This window comes from Leucoraja erinacea, chromosome 5, assembly GCF_028641065.1.
Source record: "Leucoraja erinacea ecotype New England chromosome 5, Leri_hhj_1, whole genome shotgun sequence".
NCBI lineage: Eukaryota > Metazoa > Chordata > Chondrichthyes > Rajiformes > Rajidae > Leucoraja > Leucoraja erinaceus.
In genome coordinates, this window is record NC_073381.1 from 83,874,021 (window position 1) to 83,893,097 (window position 19,077).

General features: G+C 44.7%; 2 protein-coding genes across 3 annotated transcripts in view; both read right to left on the bottom strand.

The window, feature by feature from the left end:
• The window catches only part of glo1 (glyoxalase 1), a 61,982-nt gene that overhangs the window by 18,996 nt on the left and 23,909 nt on the right, over window positions 1-19,077 (bottom strand). The gene's annotated exons all lie outside the window — the stretch shown is intronic.
• yipf3 (Yip1 domain family, member 3) lies at window positions 438-19,067 on the bottom strand. Of its 2 annotated transcripts, none has more exons than XM_055636115.1 (9): window positions 18,832-19,067; window positions 10,643-10,843; window positions 9,455-9,561; window positions 7,626-7,671; window positions 6,947-7,039; window positions 5,282-5,413; window positions 4,050-4,163; window positions 3,144-3,267; window positions 438-928 (listed from the first exon to the last, which is right to left on the bottom strand). In XM_055636115.1, the coding sequence occupies exons 1-9, from the start codon at window positions 18,925-18,927 to the stop codon at window positions 801-803; spliced, it is 1,041 nt and encodes a 346-aa protein (XP_055492090.1). In that variant the 5' UTR covers window positions 18,928-19,067; the 3' UTR covers window positions 438-800. The 2 variants fall into 2 exon arrangements, with proteins under 2 accessions (XP_055492090.1, XP_055492089.1); XM_055636114.1 differs by having other exon boundaries at window positions 10,631-10,843.

A 19,077-nucleotide genomic window follows, 5' to 3' on the forward strand; every position in this document is an offset into this window, starting at 1 on the left:
CAGCTAGAGTACTGCGTGAGAGATAGGTGACTGCAAGACGACGATGATGAGGGTGTGGAAATGGGAGTGGGGTGCAAGGGATTGCATCATATGTGGCAGGGAAAGGAAGAGGTACGGTTTGATAGTAGACTGGGGGAGTGAAATAACATAGAATAGAATTGAACTGGAAATTAAACCATGATTTGATGAGTGAGAACAATCTGAAGGAAACAGTGACTTCATTCTTTTCCCATCTCTTTCACTCAGCATACTGGATGTCAGGAAGTGAGAATCCTAGCATTTCAACTTATCCTCTGTCTATAAAGACCGCGCTCCTGTGCAAGCTGCAGTGTCAATAGCACGACCTGAAGCTTGTTGCAGGGTCACCACTGATCCCTGCAGCTCGGCTCCACTCAGGGTGAAGCTCAAGTGGAAGGAATTTTGCATTCCTGGGCAAATAATGTTAGGTTTTTTGGTTTAATTCAATTCATGTTGCACAAATGATTTGCAATCATTTCACAATTCAATAACCCTTGCAAGCAATGGGAAATTAAACAACAAATTACATACAAATGTATATATATATTTTTAAAGTACAGCTCAATTATGTACACATTGCTTGATCTGTTGACTCGTGGGGAGGTGTTGAACCGCATCCCTGTCCCCACCAGCAGGATGAAGTGGCAAATTGTGCAGGTACAGCCATGTGCAGGAGAGTGCAAGCCTGTCCCTTGGTACCCTCCAGCCAGCATGGTCCTCACACAATCACCCCACAGAAAACTGGGAGCAAGAAGAGAGAAGATCTTCCAAGGTCATCAAGGTCAACGCATCTGCAGGCTCACACCAATCAACCGCACCGTGCTGTTTGGCACAGACACAGAAAGTGCTGGGATGTCTCGGGGGAATCTCACTGGACCAGCGTTCCCTCCCTCCAGGGTATCCAGGATACCTGCCAAAATAAGTGAGGTTAACAGAGGTTGTAGAGGCGGCAACATAAAATCCAAACGGGGTGCTATTTTATCCCGAATCAATGTTAAATTGTACATACAATGCCCAGCACCATGACTAGGAGGAGCAATCCACCAGTGGATCTGTTGCAATTGCATCTTGCAGCAATGAATTACAGCATGGCAGCCAGGGTGCATTAGATATCTCCGGTGCAATGGATTAGCCAATCTCAGCAACTGGGTACCATCATGACACAGTGTGGAACAGGCTCTTCAGCCCAACTTGCCTACACTGGCCAACATGTTCCAACTGCACTAGTCCCACCTGCCTGCATTTGGTCCATATCCCTCCAAACCTGTCCTATCCATGTACTGGTTGGCAGTCTGCCATAATGGAACCAGCGCAGCAAAGGTTACAGGTGACTGTGGACTAATCCCATGATAGGTCATTTCACTACTAGAAGCTGTCCAGTAAAGGGTACAGGCAAGTAAAGACTAAATCCCAGAACTGGTCATTTCAGAGGAACCAGCACAAGGTACAAGAGACTGGACTAGCGACGATTCACTTGCTCACAAGGTAGGGTAATAATTAGCAATGAATGAACTTGTTTTATTCTTTGTTACTTCAGCACCATCTCCCACCGCTGACTCCATATCCCCAGGCTCACTTAATATTCAAAAGTCCATCCATTTCTCTCCAAAATATACTCAGCAACCGCTACTCCACTCCACTACCCTCACAGATAGAGAGTTCTAAAGATTAATTACCCTGCCATTGCAGACATTTCTTCTCGCTTGTCCTGTGTGACATCTTATTTTGAGGCTGCCTCTTGTTTCTAGACAGTCCACACAAGGAAAACATCACCCTGGCTTCTTACAGAAGAGATCATTCAGCCCTTCGGGTCTCTTCTAGCATGCAGCTCACCTTATTGCCATATACAGCATCACTACCAATTCTTTCCTTTGGTGCGGCTCCAGTAGGACGTCTAACAGTATATTCCGCACTTCAGCCACTCACTTTACATCTTTCCACCTGAAGGGTTTTGGTTCTTTTGCCAATCACTTTCATTCTGTTCCTCATTGTCCTTCATCACTTTAACCCCAGGAAGTCTGTCACCTGTGCTAATATCCCTCAGGATTTCAAATCTGTCCATTAGATCCCCTCTTAATCTTCTCTGTTACAAGGAGAACAATCCCAGCTTCTAATTCCATCTACATAAATGAAGTCTTTCATCCCTGAAACCTTCACCCTCTTAAAAGCCTTTGTATCATTCAGGACTTCACCCCAAACTGGGATCCCAGGTCTGGACTACACTCCAGTCCAGCTGAGCCAGTGAGATTCATAATGCCCATGATCAGCTGGGAATAAATGAGCAAACACACAGTCCAACTTCGCCCAGGAATGTCATCCTCTGTCAATGTGGGGTTGAGATCAGAAACCTTTCACCAATAGCCACTAATGGGCCTGTCCCACTTAGACGACTTTTTAGGCAACTGCAGGAGACTATGCGGTCTCACATCTTCGCGGGTGGTTGCCGGATAGTCACCTTCATGGTCGTGAGGAGTCCTCACATTCTGGGAACTAGTCGCGGCCCCATTACGGTCGCCGCAAATTTTTCATCATGTTGAAAAATTAGCGTCGACCAGAATGAAGCCGTTATGGAGAGTAACGAGAATTCTCGTGCCGTAGGTGCAGTGGTAGTGGGTCGCCAGGAGGTCGAAGGTTGTCATAGGTTCTCGTAGGTTGTAGCTGGTGCTGACCGGTGAATTTCATTGGCTCATTGGGAAAAAAAATCGTAAGCAGTAATTTTCAGAACCAAGGCTAACCGACCGATAATGTTAATATCCGCCAATCTTCACAGACTTGTATCTATGGCTTCTTAAAAGTTATCTCCACTCTTCCCCCCCCCCCTCTTTTAAAAGACTTACATGACCCTTCCCGTGCACTGTGTTTTCACCATCTTAATTACAGCGCCAACCTCTCTGTTCATCGCGGTGTGTGTCTGTATCACATTGGCTTTGCACCGTGTGAATTTCACTCTGACAGCACTCCCCCCGCTTTCCCTGTTCCCCGCCTGCATAACGGGCCGGTGAAGGAAGCTGTGTGTGTGTGTGTGTGTGTGTGTGTGTGTGTGTTCCACTCTGACAGTTGCCGTTCCAGTCGCCTGAACAATCGCGTAAGTGGGGCAGGCCCATAGGTTTGCTCCACTCTCGTACCTTCCACGATCCGGTGGTAAGCAAAGTGCAGATAAAGCAGGAAGACCATGTGCAGGACAGTGAGCACCCCACAGACAGTCAGCCGCGGTGTCTGTCCCACAGTGCGGGAGAGTATTACGGCGACCTGTAAAACAGAAGGGGTGCAGAGCATGGAACGGTAAGCAGAGCGAGCACTGGTTTACACTGACAGCTCCAGGTCTTGGCCTCAGCACCATAGGAGTCCCATTTCTGACAGAGGTATTAAACTACAATCCCCCTTTGCTCAGGGAGTAAGTATGCAATAAATAGTGCAACATTAACCACACTGTGGTTTTCACGATTAATTACTGATCTGAACAAGCCTTAAAAATCTATCAATTACTTTTATTGAATGATTCTTCATTCCTCCCCCACCCATTGTTGGTACTCTGGTAGCATGGTACATTGTCCATAGGATCCATGTCAAAGTCTAAATACAACACCCAACCCTTTAACCCTCCCTTCATCTAACCCTCCCTTTATAATGTCCCATTCTTTTTGCTCTCTCCCAGTTCCGTCTGAAACACTGCTCCTTGTGAATAGCAAGTTATTATTGAGTACAGACATTTACCCGTGCCCCCCAAAGTTATGTGACAAAATTGTATTTTGAATGCTTAATCCTTATTTCTTTCCCATAAATTGTAGTGGAAGCGTCTTTTATACATATGCACTATCAAACTCTTCAACAACTTGTAACTTGTCTGCATTCTCTCTGGAAACAGCCCTCATGTTGTTTGTCCGGATGGGTTTAACATCTCAGCTCTGATGACATCCTTGTACATGTCCTTAATGCTCTTTCTAAATCCACAACATGCTTCTTTGTAAACATGGGAATCAGAATCGGGAAACTGCTAATTATTGTCAGGAAATCAGAGAATGACATCCTACCATCCTGAGGGTGGAGAGACCCCCAACGATGAGCCATAGCAGGTAGAAAAGGGAATGGAGATGTACGTTGTAGGTGACCATCAATACAACGCATGGTCCAAACAGACCATAGCCCTGTGAACAAGACACAGGAACAAACTTAAGACAGTGATACAGAGGTTCAATGCAAGTAATGGATTATTAACAGCATAGAGTCATCATTTATCCCCGACTGAGAAATATGATCTAAGGGCGAACACCCAGCCATTTTATTGTCAGGGCATCCATTATATTAAACTCATGACACCAAGGAATGCCCCACAATCCTTGTTCTAACCCAATGACTGCAGCACTATTACATATTTAATTTACAGTTATTTACTATTTCTTCAAAGTGTCTACCAGATGCAGTTGGGCTCAGTTTGTCTTGCTGGGAAGATATAAAGTTGGGTTTATAAGAATAGTTGGCGATATAATCCTGTTAGGTACATTTGTAGCAAGCGTCAGAAACCCAGAGTATTTCCTTTCTTTACTTCCTTCTCTAACTTCTTCCCTAAGGGACTTTCTTCTCCCAACACTTTCCTGCACCTTCACGATTCTTGCTCACTTTCCTTACTTCTTTTATTTCTACCTTTTTTAAAGCTCGAAAAACGAAGTGGTACAACAAAATGTAATAAGATATATGTGATGTGTATTACTGTAATTTACTGTACTTCTAATAAAAATTTTAAAAAAAAGAAACCCAGAGTATGAAAGGAGGTGCCCAAGCCCCAGAATACACTGCTGACCTGACATTGAGCCCAGTCCCCCAGGTGAGAATGTGGGCATGGATAATAATGTGGGAAAGAAAGAAACCGTATTTTACTGTCCTTGTGTAATATAATCTACAGATAAGAAAGCAGTCTAGCACTCGAGTCCAGTGCAAAAGATGAAATAACAGTACGTTAATCCACTAATGAGGCCACTAACCGTAAACAGGTCAGTGTGGTGCATGGTAGATGCAGCTTAACATGGATATACATACATGACGTTATCCACTTTGGTTCTAAATAAAAACATGTCAAAGCTCAAGGAGAATGCTCACCTGTAAAATATACCAGGGGAAAGACCCTGTCTGGTCACCTTGACCTCCACAAACATTGTCTCCTTTACAAAGAAGGTTATTGGCAAATACATTCCCCCCTGAAAAAAAAATGGGTGTCCTTTCCACTGACTGTTTAGCAAACAAACTTTGCTCCACTCTGAAGACTCACCACTAGCGACAGCATCTGCACCATTGTGATCTGGGCATTGCACAAGTAGCCCAGGAAGTAGACGAAAGAGGAGACGCCCAGCCAGTAGCCAAAGCAGGTTCCGATTGCAGTGCCCATCAGTGTGCCTTCTCTCTGTGGGAATACAGCAGCACACAACAGTGTAAAAACTCTTAAACAAAGTGGTGGAGTCACAGCAGGCCAGGCTGCTTCTCTGGAGGACATGGTGATGTTTCAAGTCCCCTAAATGTCACCTGTCCATGCTCTGACTCGCGGAGTTACTCCATCACTTTTGGGCTTCTTTTTGGTAAACCAACATCTGCAGTTCCATGTTCCTGTGTCAGAACAATTTGGCCATTCTTGAATGCAAAGAAATGGCTTCTCAACCCTGCCCGTGCCATATTTTCTTCCTTCATTAGCTGTCTGTTCGGCAGCAGAGATTCATAACAGCGGTAAATTGGCCGCATGTCTTTGTGATATGCAAGGAAAGAGGAGTAACTAGAGAAACCCACAGGGTCACAAGGAGAAATGTGCAAACATCAGGCAGACAACACCGGAGGTCGGGATTGAACCAGCTTCATTAGAGGCAGCAGCTCCACTAGCTGAACCACTGTTCCAACATTCTTTCCAGATCTTTAGAATACACAGTAGTTGATTTTGGATTTATTACACTCCATCTCCACAGGAATTCCCCTCATCATCTTGTTATCCATTTGGATTATGTTTATGCAGAATCCAACTGCCAATTTCAAAGATATATTTACACAGCTTGACCAACACTATGTCCTCAAGTGAATCTGCAGCTAAACCATTGAGCAAATGTCCCAATTTCCTGCAGTTTCCATCTCATTACCTTTATCGTACAACATTTGCATCAAATTTCCCAGACAAAGCTGGCTAAAACACTGTTGCCATTCCTTAAACCTGATCACCAAACCTGATTTGAGTTTGATGACCTTCTCATCCCATAAAGATATTCATCCTCCCACCCAAAGAAACCAAGGTGAGAACTGAGAAAGAGCTAAGAAACTGCAGAATGGATTAACATTTTTTGTTTTATTTTGCCTTGGTTTTAGTTTTGTTTTTCACTAATATTGGGATTTAAAAAAAAAGTTTATTGTGTTATCTATTGAGTACTGTGTTTACAGACCTGTAATGCTGCTGCTTGTACAAATTTAATTGTTTCGTTTCAGTGCATATGACAATTAAACACCTTGACTCTTGAAAATAATCAAAAGGTATCAGTAATAATCAGCAAGCCAGATAACACCGGTGGGTTTAGACACAGAGCGAGTGTTTCATGCTGATGTTGAAAGATCCCCGAACTGGAATGTGAACACCCCCTCTCCCTGCAGATGCTGCTTCACCTGATGTCGATTTCCAGCAGTTTCCTCTTTTATTTCACCCTTTTAGTATCTGCAGTATTTTAGATAAATCTAATATACAAGGAGATATGGCAGCTATAGATGTGCAAATTAATATATTCACCTAGAGACTTGTGGCAAGAAGAGAAAAAAATCTGCCTTCAGTTGAAAAATCTTTAAATTTTCAGTGCTGTTAAGAAAGCAATGACCATTATTTTGGTATTGTGCCCTGGTGTCATCTGTCAATATATAATAAACAGTTGTACTACTGGTTTATAGTCACATTAATCAAATTGACACTTACAATTACAGTTCCAGATGTCTTCATTCCGTGCAAAAGAATGGCCACCAGCGTGAAAACCAACATTAAGGGGCCATACAACTCTCCTGCAACCTTCTATGAGAGAAAGATACAATAAATGTCATTAAGTCCCTCACAAAATATTTCTTCCAAACACTGGCATTTGAAAACAATTCAAAAAGCAAGGTGTTTGATTCTATAGGATGAGGAAGGGACCATTCTGCCTCTCAGACCCATTCTCCCAATCAATCAGCATGGCTGGTCTGTCCTCTAATACGATCCAACTCTCCTGGTTAACGTTCTTGGGTTGTGCGTACAACAATAAACTTGACTTGACTAATAAAACCTTGCAACCTTTACTTCAAAATATTTACTTGGTCCCCACCTCTCCTGTCCAGTAACGGTTTATGGACAGGCATTGAAAGCATATTTCCAATGCAATTCTCCCCTTTTCCCCTTCCACATCTCACATTGCAACAGTCTTAGAACAATGCTACGTTTTCGCTGAATGAGATTATTATCTGATCATACGACATGCATCTAACATATTCACTTTGGTTAATTCACATTAAAAAATATCTAAACAAGGTGCAATGTTGACCCGGTTGTCTGGCTACAGTTCCCTAAAGATAATGAGAACTGACTAAGAGTGGATTGCAGATACAAGCATAAGTAAACAGACCTGAGGGAAATTGATCATCCGGACTGGAATCAGAGACTCCACCAATCTGAAATGGCAAAGAATGTTGATCATGAGAGTGTTTGGACTTATGATTTTAGACAAGAGAAACAGCACGGAAACAGGCCCTTCGGCCAACCGGGTCTGTACTGACCAGCAGATCACCCAGTACATTAGCACTATCCTACACACTAGGGACAATTTAAAATTTACAGAAGCAATTCACCTACAAACATGTATGCCTCTGGAGTGTGGGAGGAAATCGGAGCACCTGGAGAAAACCCACACGGTAACAGAGAGAACGTACAAACTCCATACAGAAGATCCGTAGTCAGGATCAAACCTGGCACTCCAAGGCAGCAACTCTACCGCTGCGCCATTGTGCCACCCGCATCCAAGTGATGCACAAGACCCAAAATCAGGTAGACACCGTGCATATTTCCAAAGATCTTTCCTGGTCCCAGCACACTGATGCAATTATAAAGAAGGCACATCAGCGCCTCTACTTCCTGAGAAGACTACGGAGAGTTGGTATGTCAAGGAGGACTCTCTCGAACTTCTACAGGTGCACAGTAGGGAGCATATTGACTGGCTGCATTGTGGAAGACTGCAGAAAGTTGTGACCACTGTCCAGTCCATCACTGGCTTTGACCACCAAAACCATCGAAGGGATCTATTGCAGTCGCTGCCTCAAAAAGGCTGCCAACATCATCAAAGACCCACACCATCCTGGTCACACACTCATTTCACCGTTGTCACCGGGAAGAAGGTACAGGAGCCTGAAATCTGTAACATCCAGGTTCAGGAACAGCTTCTTCCCCACAGCCATCAGGCTATTAAACATGACATCAAATAAGCTCTGAACAATAACAGTCTATTATTAATATTGCACTATATCTGTTTATTTATTGTGTGTAGATGGTCTATGGTCTATCGACACACTGAACTTTTATCTTCCGTTTTGTATTATGTTTACTTATTCTGTTGTGCTGCAGCAAGTAAGAATTTCATTGTCCTATCTGGGACACATGACAATAAAACACTCTTGAATTCTTAAACCTGAAGCATAGAAGCAAAAACAAAAAGGGATTAAAAACAAAAAAAGGCCAGTCAAGGTACTGAACCCATGAATTATCATGAACAAAAGGAAGATTACAGAAAACAATCCACTGAAAAGAAAAGTTATAGTTAGCCCATTAACAAGACAATTTAATTCACACAGAGGCCATACAGTTATGAAGTCAAGAACTATAAAGAAGATCTTAGAGGGGAAAAAAATCAATTTGAGCATTTACATACAGCAAAAATCAAAGTGCTGGAGTAACTCAGCAGGTCAAGCAGCATCTGTGGAGGGAATGGACAGAATGCGTTTTGGGCTTGGACCCATCTTCAGACAGTGGGCATTTTCATAAATGCTTGTGACACACGATTAAGTAGAAACTGAGAAAGGATACTTTAAAAAACCCAGTAAGAAAAGCAGTGTATTGCCAGGGATAACTTCAGAAGCCAAGATGGATGGGTCGTTGAATGACGCGATCATAGTTCCCATCTACAGGACCTGGCCTACAGGTTATGTGAGATAAATGCCAACACAAACCAGCTAGGTTGAAAGCCTTGTTTCTGTGTTTGTAACAGAGCTTTGGACCACATATCCATAACATGAGTTACAATTATCCCAGAATTTAACAGCTCCACCACCAATGTTTGTGGCCGCAGCTGCCACAGTGCTAGTGTTCCTTCCCAAACCTTTATGGCTTCATGATGTTCCTTAAAACCTATGTCTTTGACTTGGCTTTTGGTTTAGTTGAGAGATACAGAGCGGAAACACGTACCTGTTCCTGACTTGGATGGGCTCAACGTCGAAGTACGGTCTGAGAATATCAATGTTGCCATACAGATTGAATGCCTTTGATGCTTGCCTCTTACCTGCTTGCCACACCTGTAAAATATAATCCAAACTTATAGAGACAAATCATATAGTGGATGCCTTAAGGTAGCAGAAGACTCCACACAATTAGGTGGATGGCAACTCAATGCCAAGTTCAGCCTAGAGCTTCGCAGCCGTACCTTAGCTGACTGGATATAATGCTGGACAGGATATATGCAGCAGAACTTACTTAGACAGCAAGAAGTTTGCCAGAGCAGTCATCTGGAGATGGTAAAACCATGAGTTCTTTCATTTAGAAGCAGGAGAAACTAGAAATAGGTGCAGGAGTAGGCAATTTAGCCCTTCGAGTCAGCACCGCCATTCAATATGATCATGGTTGATCACCTAAAATCGGTACCCTGTTCCTGCTTTTCCCCCATATCCCTCGATTCCTTGAACCCTAAGAGCTAAATCTATCTCTCTCTATTAGTTCTAACTTGCTCTTTATTGTTTGTGCGCATTTAAAAAAATAAACACTTTTAAGTTATTTATTGTTATTAACACTGGGACAGTGTTGTCAGAATATTTTTTGTGATTTGTTCAGAACTGGGATACAAATGAGACACTGTCCAAGACAGAACTGTAATCTGCAGAGCATCTATGTTTCTAGAGGCAGTCAGTTCCTGTCTCAGGCATAGTCAACACGAAAAAAATGAGATTAGCTTTGGATGCAAGGCAGCACAGATCAGAGGGCATCTTGGAATCATGTAGGCAAGCACATAAAACAAGAGGACTGCCTGAAGAACAGATACCAGTGTTAGACTCATTTATGTCACAAAGTGGCACAGCAAATTTAAGCAACACCAGTGCAGGGGCTTCGGGCATTAGCTAGGATAGATATTGCGTGGGAGAAGAATCACTGGAGTCCTGTTTAGAATCTTGTTGATAATGGTGCTCCCATTCAGGTCAAGGCCACAACTAAATCAGAGGGCCAGTCAGACCACCACTCAAATTTACTTTCAAATAAATCTCCCAATCACTAAGTCACATCAACAAGATACAAGATGACATGGACAAGAACATTTTAATCACAAAATGGGTTCACCGTGAAAGAGAATATCAGGCCCAACACAAGACAAACCTGGCTCCGCACCTGATCTGCTACTTCTCTGCCCAGCTGTCCTTTCAATCCCTTCACGCCAAGGAATGCTGCATCCTCCTCCTCTGTAGTCACAGGCTCCTCACCCACATTGTCTTCTTCTTTCATCTGCTGGTGCATCTCTCCCATATCCTCAAAACTTGAGCCAGACGTGTCGTCCATGTTCTCCATGTCGATCACTGCTGAGCTATTCCCCTAAATAATAGCATTTACACAATCTTAGATAACTACCAGAAAAATGGATAGATTAAACATAGCATTCTTAGAACTGCAGCATTGCATCTAATATCAGTCACCACTTTAGGAAGGTATTAGAGTGGATGCACAAAATATTTACCATGTTTTCCCACTAAAGAGAGATTTGAGCTTCAAAGATTGGAGAGTGGGATTGTTCTTTTAGGAGCAGAGAAGGTTGAGGGACCTTTAGTAAAGATGTAGTAAAAATTCAGTCTAAAGAAGTCTGCACCATAAATGTCACCTATTCCTTTTCTCCAGAGATGCTGCCTGTGTTAGTTCAGCATTTTGTGTCCATCTTTGGTGTAAACCAGCATCTGCAGTTCCTACACTGGATTGGTTTAGTTTTAGACAGGTTTAAATAGAAATAAGCTATTGTCACAAGCTGAGTGAAGCACAGATTGAGCAGTTTAACCCGTGCAGGATATGAGGAAAGAGCTTTCCATACAGAAAGTAACTATGGTATGGCACTCACTACCTGTGGGGATGGTGAAAACAAAATTAAATAAGGCCTTTAGAAGGGTACTGAGTTGGCACTTGAGAAATGACACTTGGCAGAGCAGGAAAACAGGGATCTTACTTGGGGTCTGCAAAGACTTAATAGGTCACTCAGCCTCCTTCTTTGCCATTGCAATTCTATGAATCTTTGCCATTTTGCTTTGTATTTAGTGCAACTTTGTGAGACACCTATTATCTGTCATTGTACCTGATGTTTGATATGTCTGGCTTAACATGTTAACTCTAACACATGGACACGTGTCGACATTTAAAACCTTCATTTGTAGTCCACATAAATGTAGTATTGAATTCAGTCATGTTGCGGTTACTGTTAGCTGAATATTTATTTACTGACAGACTTCTGGTAAATACACCACTTCTAATAATAACGGTCTCATATTGATTCAAGAACATAGGCTACTGGAAAATAGTCCTGAAGTTGTGTTGAAAAAAATCACGCTGTTGGAATTCAGATTATGCAGCAACTTCTCTGATCATTGTTGGCTCCATGGAGCGTGCGACTGAGGATAATGGAAATAGAGATGGTAGAGATTCTAAACAATTAATTTGATTGAATTTTCACCATAGAAAATGTTTTGTTTTTTAAAATCTCCATAATAAAAGGCCTATAAGGAAGGGTGGAACTTTTATAAAAAATCTCTATCGCTGGAGAACAATTACTTGGCAAACTAAAGACTGACAAGTCCTCTGGACCTGCTGCCCTACACAGTAGGGGTCTTGATGTGACTGCAAGGAAACTGGACATGTTAGTTGCATTCTTCCAAAATTCCAGAGATGTCTCAGGACATTAGAAAAAAATTGAAACACAAGGGCATTATTTTTTTTAAAAGGAGGGAGACAGAACACCAAAAAAAACGATAGGGCAACTATCCCAATGTTTATCATTGAGAAAATACTGGAATCATGGATGAAGAACAGAAGAACATTTAGAAAAATCATAAACAGTGCTGACAAGTTTGTTGAGCATGTAACAACGAGGATGAATAAAGGGAAAACCAGTAATTCTGGGTTTCCAGAAGGCATAAGATGTATGCTTGGGGTTGGAGGCAACCTACTGAATGTTATGGGGAGAGTAATAATTAGGAAAGAGAGTCAAGATAAACAGGTCATTTTCAGATTAGCAGTTAGTAAGAGTACCCCAGATAAGCGCAAGGCCTTCAACTGTTTATAATCTGCAAATAGTTCTGTTGTAACACAACAGTAGGTTTCCTATGAAACCACAAGTTACAGAAAATTGCATTATACGAACAATTGTGTCAATGAGGTTAGGGGCGAGAGGGGTACAGACACGCTCTAATAAAGTTATTTTTTCTTGCAAAAATAAAAGTTATTTTTAATAGCAAAGGTTTATTTTTTACCTGTAAATACGAACGGCTATAGAGAACATTGTTTTACAGAGTATCACTGCACGTGTCAATAGAAGTGATTGATTGTTAATTTCAATCACTTCCCGCCCTGAAAGTAGCAGCTGTCTTCTGAAGAGACAATGTGTCTGATTATGCTAGGAGACTATATAGAAACATTTTCCAAAACAGATTTTTTTCTCTCTTGCCAATTTCCAAAGTTACTTTTAAGCGGTTCTCTAGGTCTGAATAATACAATGGTATCATGTTCCCTAATTCATTGTTGTATCCAATTTGCACTGCAGAAACCCACATTATAGAAACATAGAAATTAGGTGCAGGAGTAGGCCATTCGGCCCTTCGAGCCTGCACCGCCATTCAATATGATCATGGCTGATCATCCAACTCAGTATCCCGTACCTGCCTTCTCTCCATACCCTCTGATCCCTTTAGCCACAAGGGCCACATCTAACTCCCTCTTAAATATAGTCAGTTAACTGGCCTCAACTACTCTCTGTGGCAGAGAATTCCAGAGATTCACCACTCTCTGTGTGAAAAACGTTTTTCTCATCTCGGTTTCCCCCTTATCCTTAAGCTGTGACCCCTTGTTCTGGACTTCCCCAACATCGGGAACAATCTTCCTGCATCTAGCCTGTCCAACCCCTTAAGAATTTTGTAAGTTTCTATAAGATCCCCTCTCAATCTCCGAAATTCTAGAGAGTATAAACCAAGTCTATCCAGTCTTTCTTCATAAGACAGTCCTGACATCCCAGGAATCAGTCTGGTGAACCTTCTCTGCACTCCCTCTATGGCAATAATGTCCTTCCTCAGATTTGGAGACCAAAACTGTACGCAATACTCCAGGTGTGGTCTCACCAAGACCATGTACAACTGCAGTACAACTACAACGACATCCGGTAGGCGGCGCGGCTCTGGCCAGCAGCGGCCTCTGCAGCCTGTCCGCGTTTTTATTATTTTTTGTCTGTGTTTTTATGTAGTTTTTGTTATTTTATGTTGGGGTGTGTGTGTGGGGGGATGTGTGGGGGGGGGGGGAAACTTTTGAATCTCTCCCTGCACTGGAGACCCGACCCTTTCTCGTCGGGTCTCAGGTGTCGTTGAGGCCGCAACGAGGAGCGGCCTCCAACAGGAAGAAGCCGGGGACTCTGGTGCCGACTCACCGTTGCCGTCGCGGAGCTGGCCGAGACCGGAGCGGGTGGTGGAGCGGTGGAGGAGCGCAGCTGCTGCTGCTGCCGCTGCTGATGCGAAGGCTGCTACTGCGGGTCTGCGGACGGCGGCACCGGGAGCCCGCGGGTCCCTGGAGGGAGACCGCTTTTCGGGGCTCCTGCAACGGCGAATTCTCCCGCCCGTGTTGCAGGGTTGAAGAGCTCCTGGAGCGGGGCCTGACACCACTGCCCCGCGCGGCTGGAATGGCCGCGGGACTTTGCGAGCGCACACCGGGGGCTCCAACACCAAGACCCGGTGTGCGACCTCGCACCACCCGGCGTGGCTTTAATGGCCGCGGGACAATCGCCATCGCCAGCCGGGGGCTTTGACTTTGACTCTGACATCGGGGGGGGGGGGGGGGGGGGGGGGGGGGAGTGCAGTGGAGAGATAAGTTTTTTTGGCCTTCCATCACAGCTATGTGATGGATGTTTATGTAAAATGTAATTATGTTGTGTCTGGGGTCTATTTGTGTGTAATGTATGGCTGCAGAAACGGCATTTCGTTTGGACCTCCAGGGGTCCAAATGACAATTAAATTGACTCTTGACTCTTGACTCTTGAGTAGAACCTCCCTGCTCCTATACTCAAATCCTTTTGCTATGAAAGCTAACATACCATTCGCTTTCTTCACTGCCTGCTGCACCTGCATGCCTACTTTCAATGACTGGTGTACCATGACACCCAGGTCTCGCTGCATCTCCCCTTTTCCTAATCGGCCACCATTTAGATAATAGTCTGCTTTCCTGTTTTTGCCACCAAAGTGGATAACCTCACATTTATCCACATTATACTGCATCTGCCAAACATTTGTCCACTCACCCAGCCTATCCAAATCACCTTGCAGTCTCCTAGCATCCTCCTCACAGCTAACACTGCCCCCCAGCTTAGTGTCATCCGCAAAATTGGAGATATTGCCTTCAATTCCCTCATCCAGATCATTAATATATATTGTAAATAGCTGGGGTCCCAGCACTGAGCCTTGCGGTACCCCACTAGTCACTGCCCGCCATTGTGAAAAGGACCCGTTTACTCCTACTCTTTGCTTCCTGTTTGTCAGCCAGTTCTCTATCCACATCAATACTGAACCCCCAATGTCGTGTGCTTTAAGTTTGTCTACTAATCTCTTATGTGGGACCTTGTCGAAAGCCTTCTGGAAGTCCAGATACACCACATCCACTGGTTCTCCCCTATCCACGCTACTAGTTACATTCTCGAAAAATTCTATAAGATTCGTCAGACATGATTTACCTTTCATAAATCCATGCTGTCTTTGTCCAATGATTTCACCACTTTCCAAATGTGCTGCTATCCCATCTTTAATAACTGACTCTAGCAGTTTCCCCACTACCGATGTTAGACTAACTGGTCTGTAATTCCCCGTTTTCTCTCTTCCTCCCTTCTTAAAAAGTGGGGTTACGTTTGCTACCCGCCAATCCTCAGGAACTACTCCAGTATCTAAAGAGTTTTATAAGATTATTACTAATGCATCCACTATTTCTGGAGCTACTTCCTTAAGTACTCTGGGTTGCAGCCTATCTGGCCCTATATAGCAGATCTACCTGTATGTTAACAATTTGGATGAGGGGACAGTGTTCTGTAACCAGTTTTGCTGATGATAGATAGGCAAGCGGATTGGCAAATTATGGGGAGGGCAGAGTGCCTGTGAAAGGATTATACAAAAATAATTGGATATATAGACACAAAATGCTGGAGTAACTCAGCGGGACAGGCAGCATCTCTGGATAGAAGGAATGTAGTCTGAAGAAGGGTCTTGTCCCGAAACGTCATCCATTCCTTCTATCCAGAGATACTGCCTGTCCTGCTAAGTTATTCCAGCATTTTGTGTCTATCTTTGGTGTAAACCTGCATCTGCAGTTCCTTCCTACACAATGATTGAATATAAAGTTGGCAAATTGTGAATAATGGGGAAATTGTACTAGGTTATCCACTTTGGAAGAAAGAATGGAAAAAAAAAATATTTACATGGATCAGGACTATAACATGTTGTGGTACAAAGGGACCTTAAAGTACAGGTACTAGCATGCGAAAAGGTTACACACACCAACCACAAGCAATTAAGGAGGCTAATGCAACATGGCCTTTACTGTAACGGATTACAAATGTCGGGAAGTTCTAATGCTACTTTACAGAGTCCTGGTAAGCCTTTACCTAAAAAAAAAACAACATGCAGGTCTGAAGGGTCTCGACCCGAAACGTCGCCTATTTCCTTCGCTCCATAGATGCTGCCTCATCTGCTGAGTTTCTCCAGCATTTTTGTCTACCTTCGATTTTCCAGCATCTGCAGTTCCTTCTTAAACATACAGGTCTTTGTGTTTTTGCATTGGAGGCATTATGGAGAAGGTTGATGTGCAAAAAAGGTTGATCTTACAGTCATTGGACTCAGCGAATGAGGGGTAATCATATTGAAACATACAAGATTCTGAAGGGGACTGACAAGGTGGTTGCTGAGTGGTACCTAATGGGGAAACCTAAAACTGCAGGGCTGAGTTTCAAAATAAGGGGTCACAAACAGTAGTTAAGATGGAGACGAGTATAACTTTAATTTGCTCAAAGGTTCCTGAATCCTTAGAAATCTTTATTTCAGAGTACTAACTATGGAAAACTGACATTTAATCAACATCACAGATTATCATTGAAAGATACAGAATGGAACAGGCCCTTTGGCCCACACTTATCTATCCTACTTTCTCATCCATTTCCTACATATGAGGTGCAATTGACCAATTAACCCACACACCCGCACGCCTTTGTCATGTTTTATCACGCCTCTGCACCTCAGAATGCTTACTATCAGGTTGTATCACAGCTTGATTTGGGAACCAATAAATGGCAGAGAGGTGTGGATGTAGCCCGGCCCATCACATAGACCAGGCTTCCCACCAATATCTCTATCTACACCACCCTGCCTCAGAAAAGCAGGCAACCTGATCAAAGACTTGCCCCACCCCAGTAATTCCTTCTTCGCCCGGTTCCCATCCTGCAACAGGCACAACAGCTTGAAAGCCTCCACCATCAGACTCAGGAACAACTTCTTCCCCACTGTTATTGGGCTTCTGAAAGGTCCTTCCATAAGCTGGGGTACTGTCCAATTCACCTCTACCCCAAGTACCGACATTGGACTTTGAACTGCTCTCCCAGGACAAGAAGGCTCTGCAGAGAGTAGTGCGTTCGGCCGAACGCACTATGGGAACTACACTCGCCCCTCTGCAGGAACTATACATCAGAAGGTGCAACTCCAGAGCCAACAAGACCATGGGGGACCCCTTCTACCCCAGCAAAGGACTGTTCCAGCTGCTACGTTCAGGCAAACGCCTCCGTTGCCATGCTGTGAGAACGGAGAGGATGAGAAGGAGTTTCTTCCCAGAGGCCATTAGAACTGTAAACTCCTATCTCTCCAGGGACTAACGTTACTGTGTTCAAGAAGGACGTCGCCCATTTCCTTCGCTCCATAGATGCTGCTGCACCCACTGAGTTTCACCAGCAATTTTGTGTACCTACTAACTTTACTGTACCATTTTACTGTTGTGTGGTGTCTTTTTAAAATTGCTGTTTTTTCCCTTTTCTTCCCTCCCACAAATATGTAATATGTGAATATGTATTTCTGTTCCATTCTGTTTTTAGTTTGTTTGTTTTTTTCGCCAAATCCACGAGCATTGCCACTTTTCATTTCACTGCACATCTCATATGTGTATGTGACGAATAAACCTGACTTGACTTGTCTAAGGAACTGATGCACTACAAAGCTAAGAACTATATTCTGCACTCTATCTTCAGATTCAGATTCAAACTTTATTGTCATTGTGCAGTGTACAGTACAGAGAAAACGAAATGCAGAATCTTCCCCTTTGTTCTACTTTACATTGTAAGCGAGTTTGATTGTGTTTATGTAATGTATTATCCTATCTGTAGGAAGGAACTACAGAGGCTAGATTATACCGAAGATAGACACGAAATGCTGGAGTAAATCAGCGGGACAGGCAGCATCGCTGAAGAGGAGGAATGGGTGACGTTTCAGTTCGGAACCCTTCTTCAGACTCCGATGAATATCCTCTGAGGAAGAGCACCGTGGGGAGAGGGGACACATTATGGGGAGAGGGGACATATTGTGGGGAGTGGGGACATATTGTGGGGAGGGGGACATATTGTGGGGAGGGGGGACACATTGTGGGGACACGTGGGGGGGGGGACACATTGTGGGGAGGTGGGGGGGGGGGACACATTGTGGGGAGGGGGGACACATTGTGGGGGGGGGGGGGACACATTGTGGGGAGGGGGGGACACATTGTGGGGAGGGGGGGACACATTGTGGGGAGGGGGGACACACTGTGGGGGGGGGGGGACACATTGTGGGGGGGGGGGACACATTGTGGGGAGGGGGGGACACATTGTGGGGAGGGGGGGACACATTGTGGGGAGGGGGGGACATATTGTGGGGACACCGTGGGGGGGGGGACACATTGTGGGGAGCACCGTGGGGAGGGGGGGACACATTGTGGGGAGCACCGTGGGGGGGGGGGGACACATTGTGGGGAGCACCGTGGGGGGGGGGGGACACATTGTGGGGGAGCACCGTGGGGAGGGGGGACACATTGTGGGGAGCACCGTGGGGCGGGGGGGGACACATTGTGGGGAGGGGAGCATACCGTGGGGAGGGGGGACATATTGTGGGGAGGGGGGCACCGTGGGGCGTGGGGGGGGGGACACATTGTGGGGAGCACCGTGGGGAGGGGGGACATATTGTGGGGAGCACCGTGGGGGCTGCCGACAGACCAGGGGGATCTGCAGGGAGGGGAGATGTCAAGGGATCCACGGTGTACACTCTAAACGGCAGAGTTTCTTTAACCTGCAGCATTGTCTCCTCGAAGGCTCCCCATTCGCCGTTCTTTGTCGCTCCGCTGCCGGTCCCCGCTGCCGCTGCCGCTGCCGCCGCCGCCGCCATCGCTGGTGCCACCACCGGTCTGGCCCCGCGGCGATCGCAGTAAACACCGACCGTCAACACCGGAGGCCGTGACGTGGACCACAAAGCCCCGCGCGACTACGCCGAGGACGTTGCGGGAGGTGTGGCGCACGTCATGCGGGAGACGTGTTA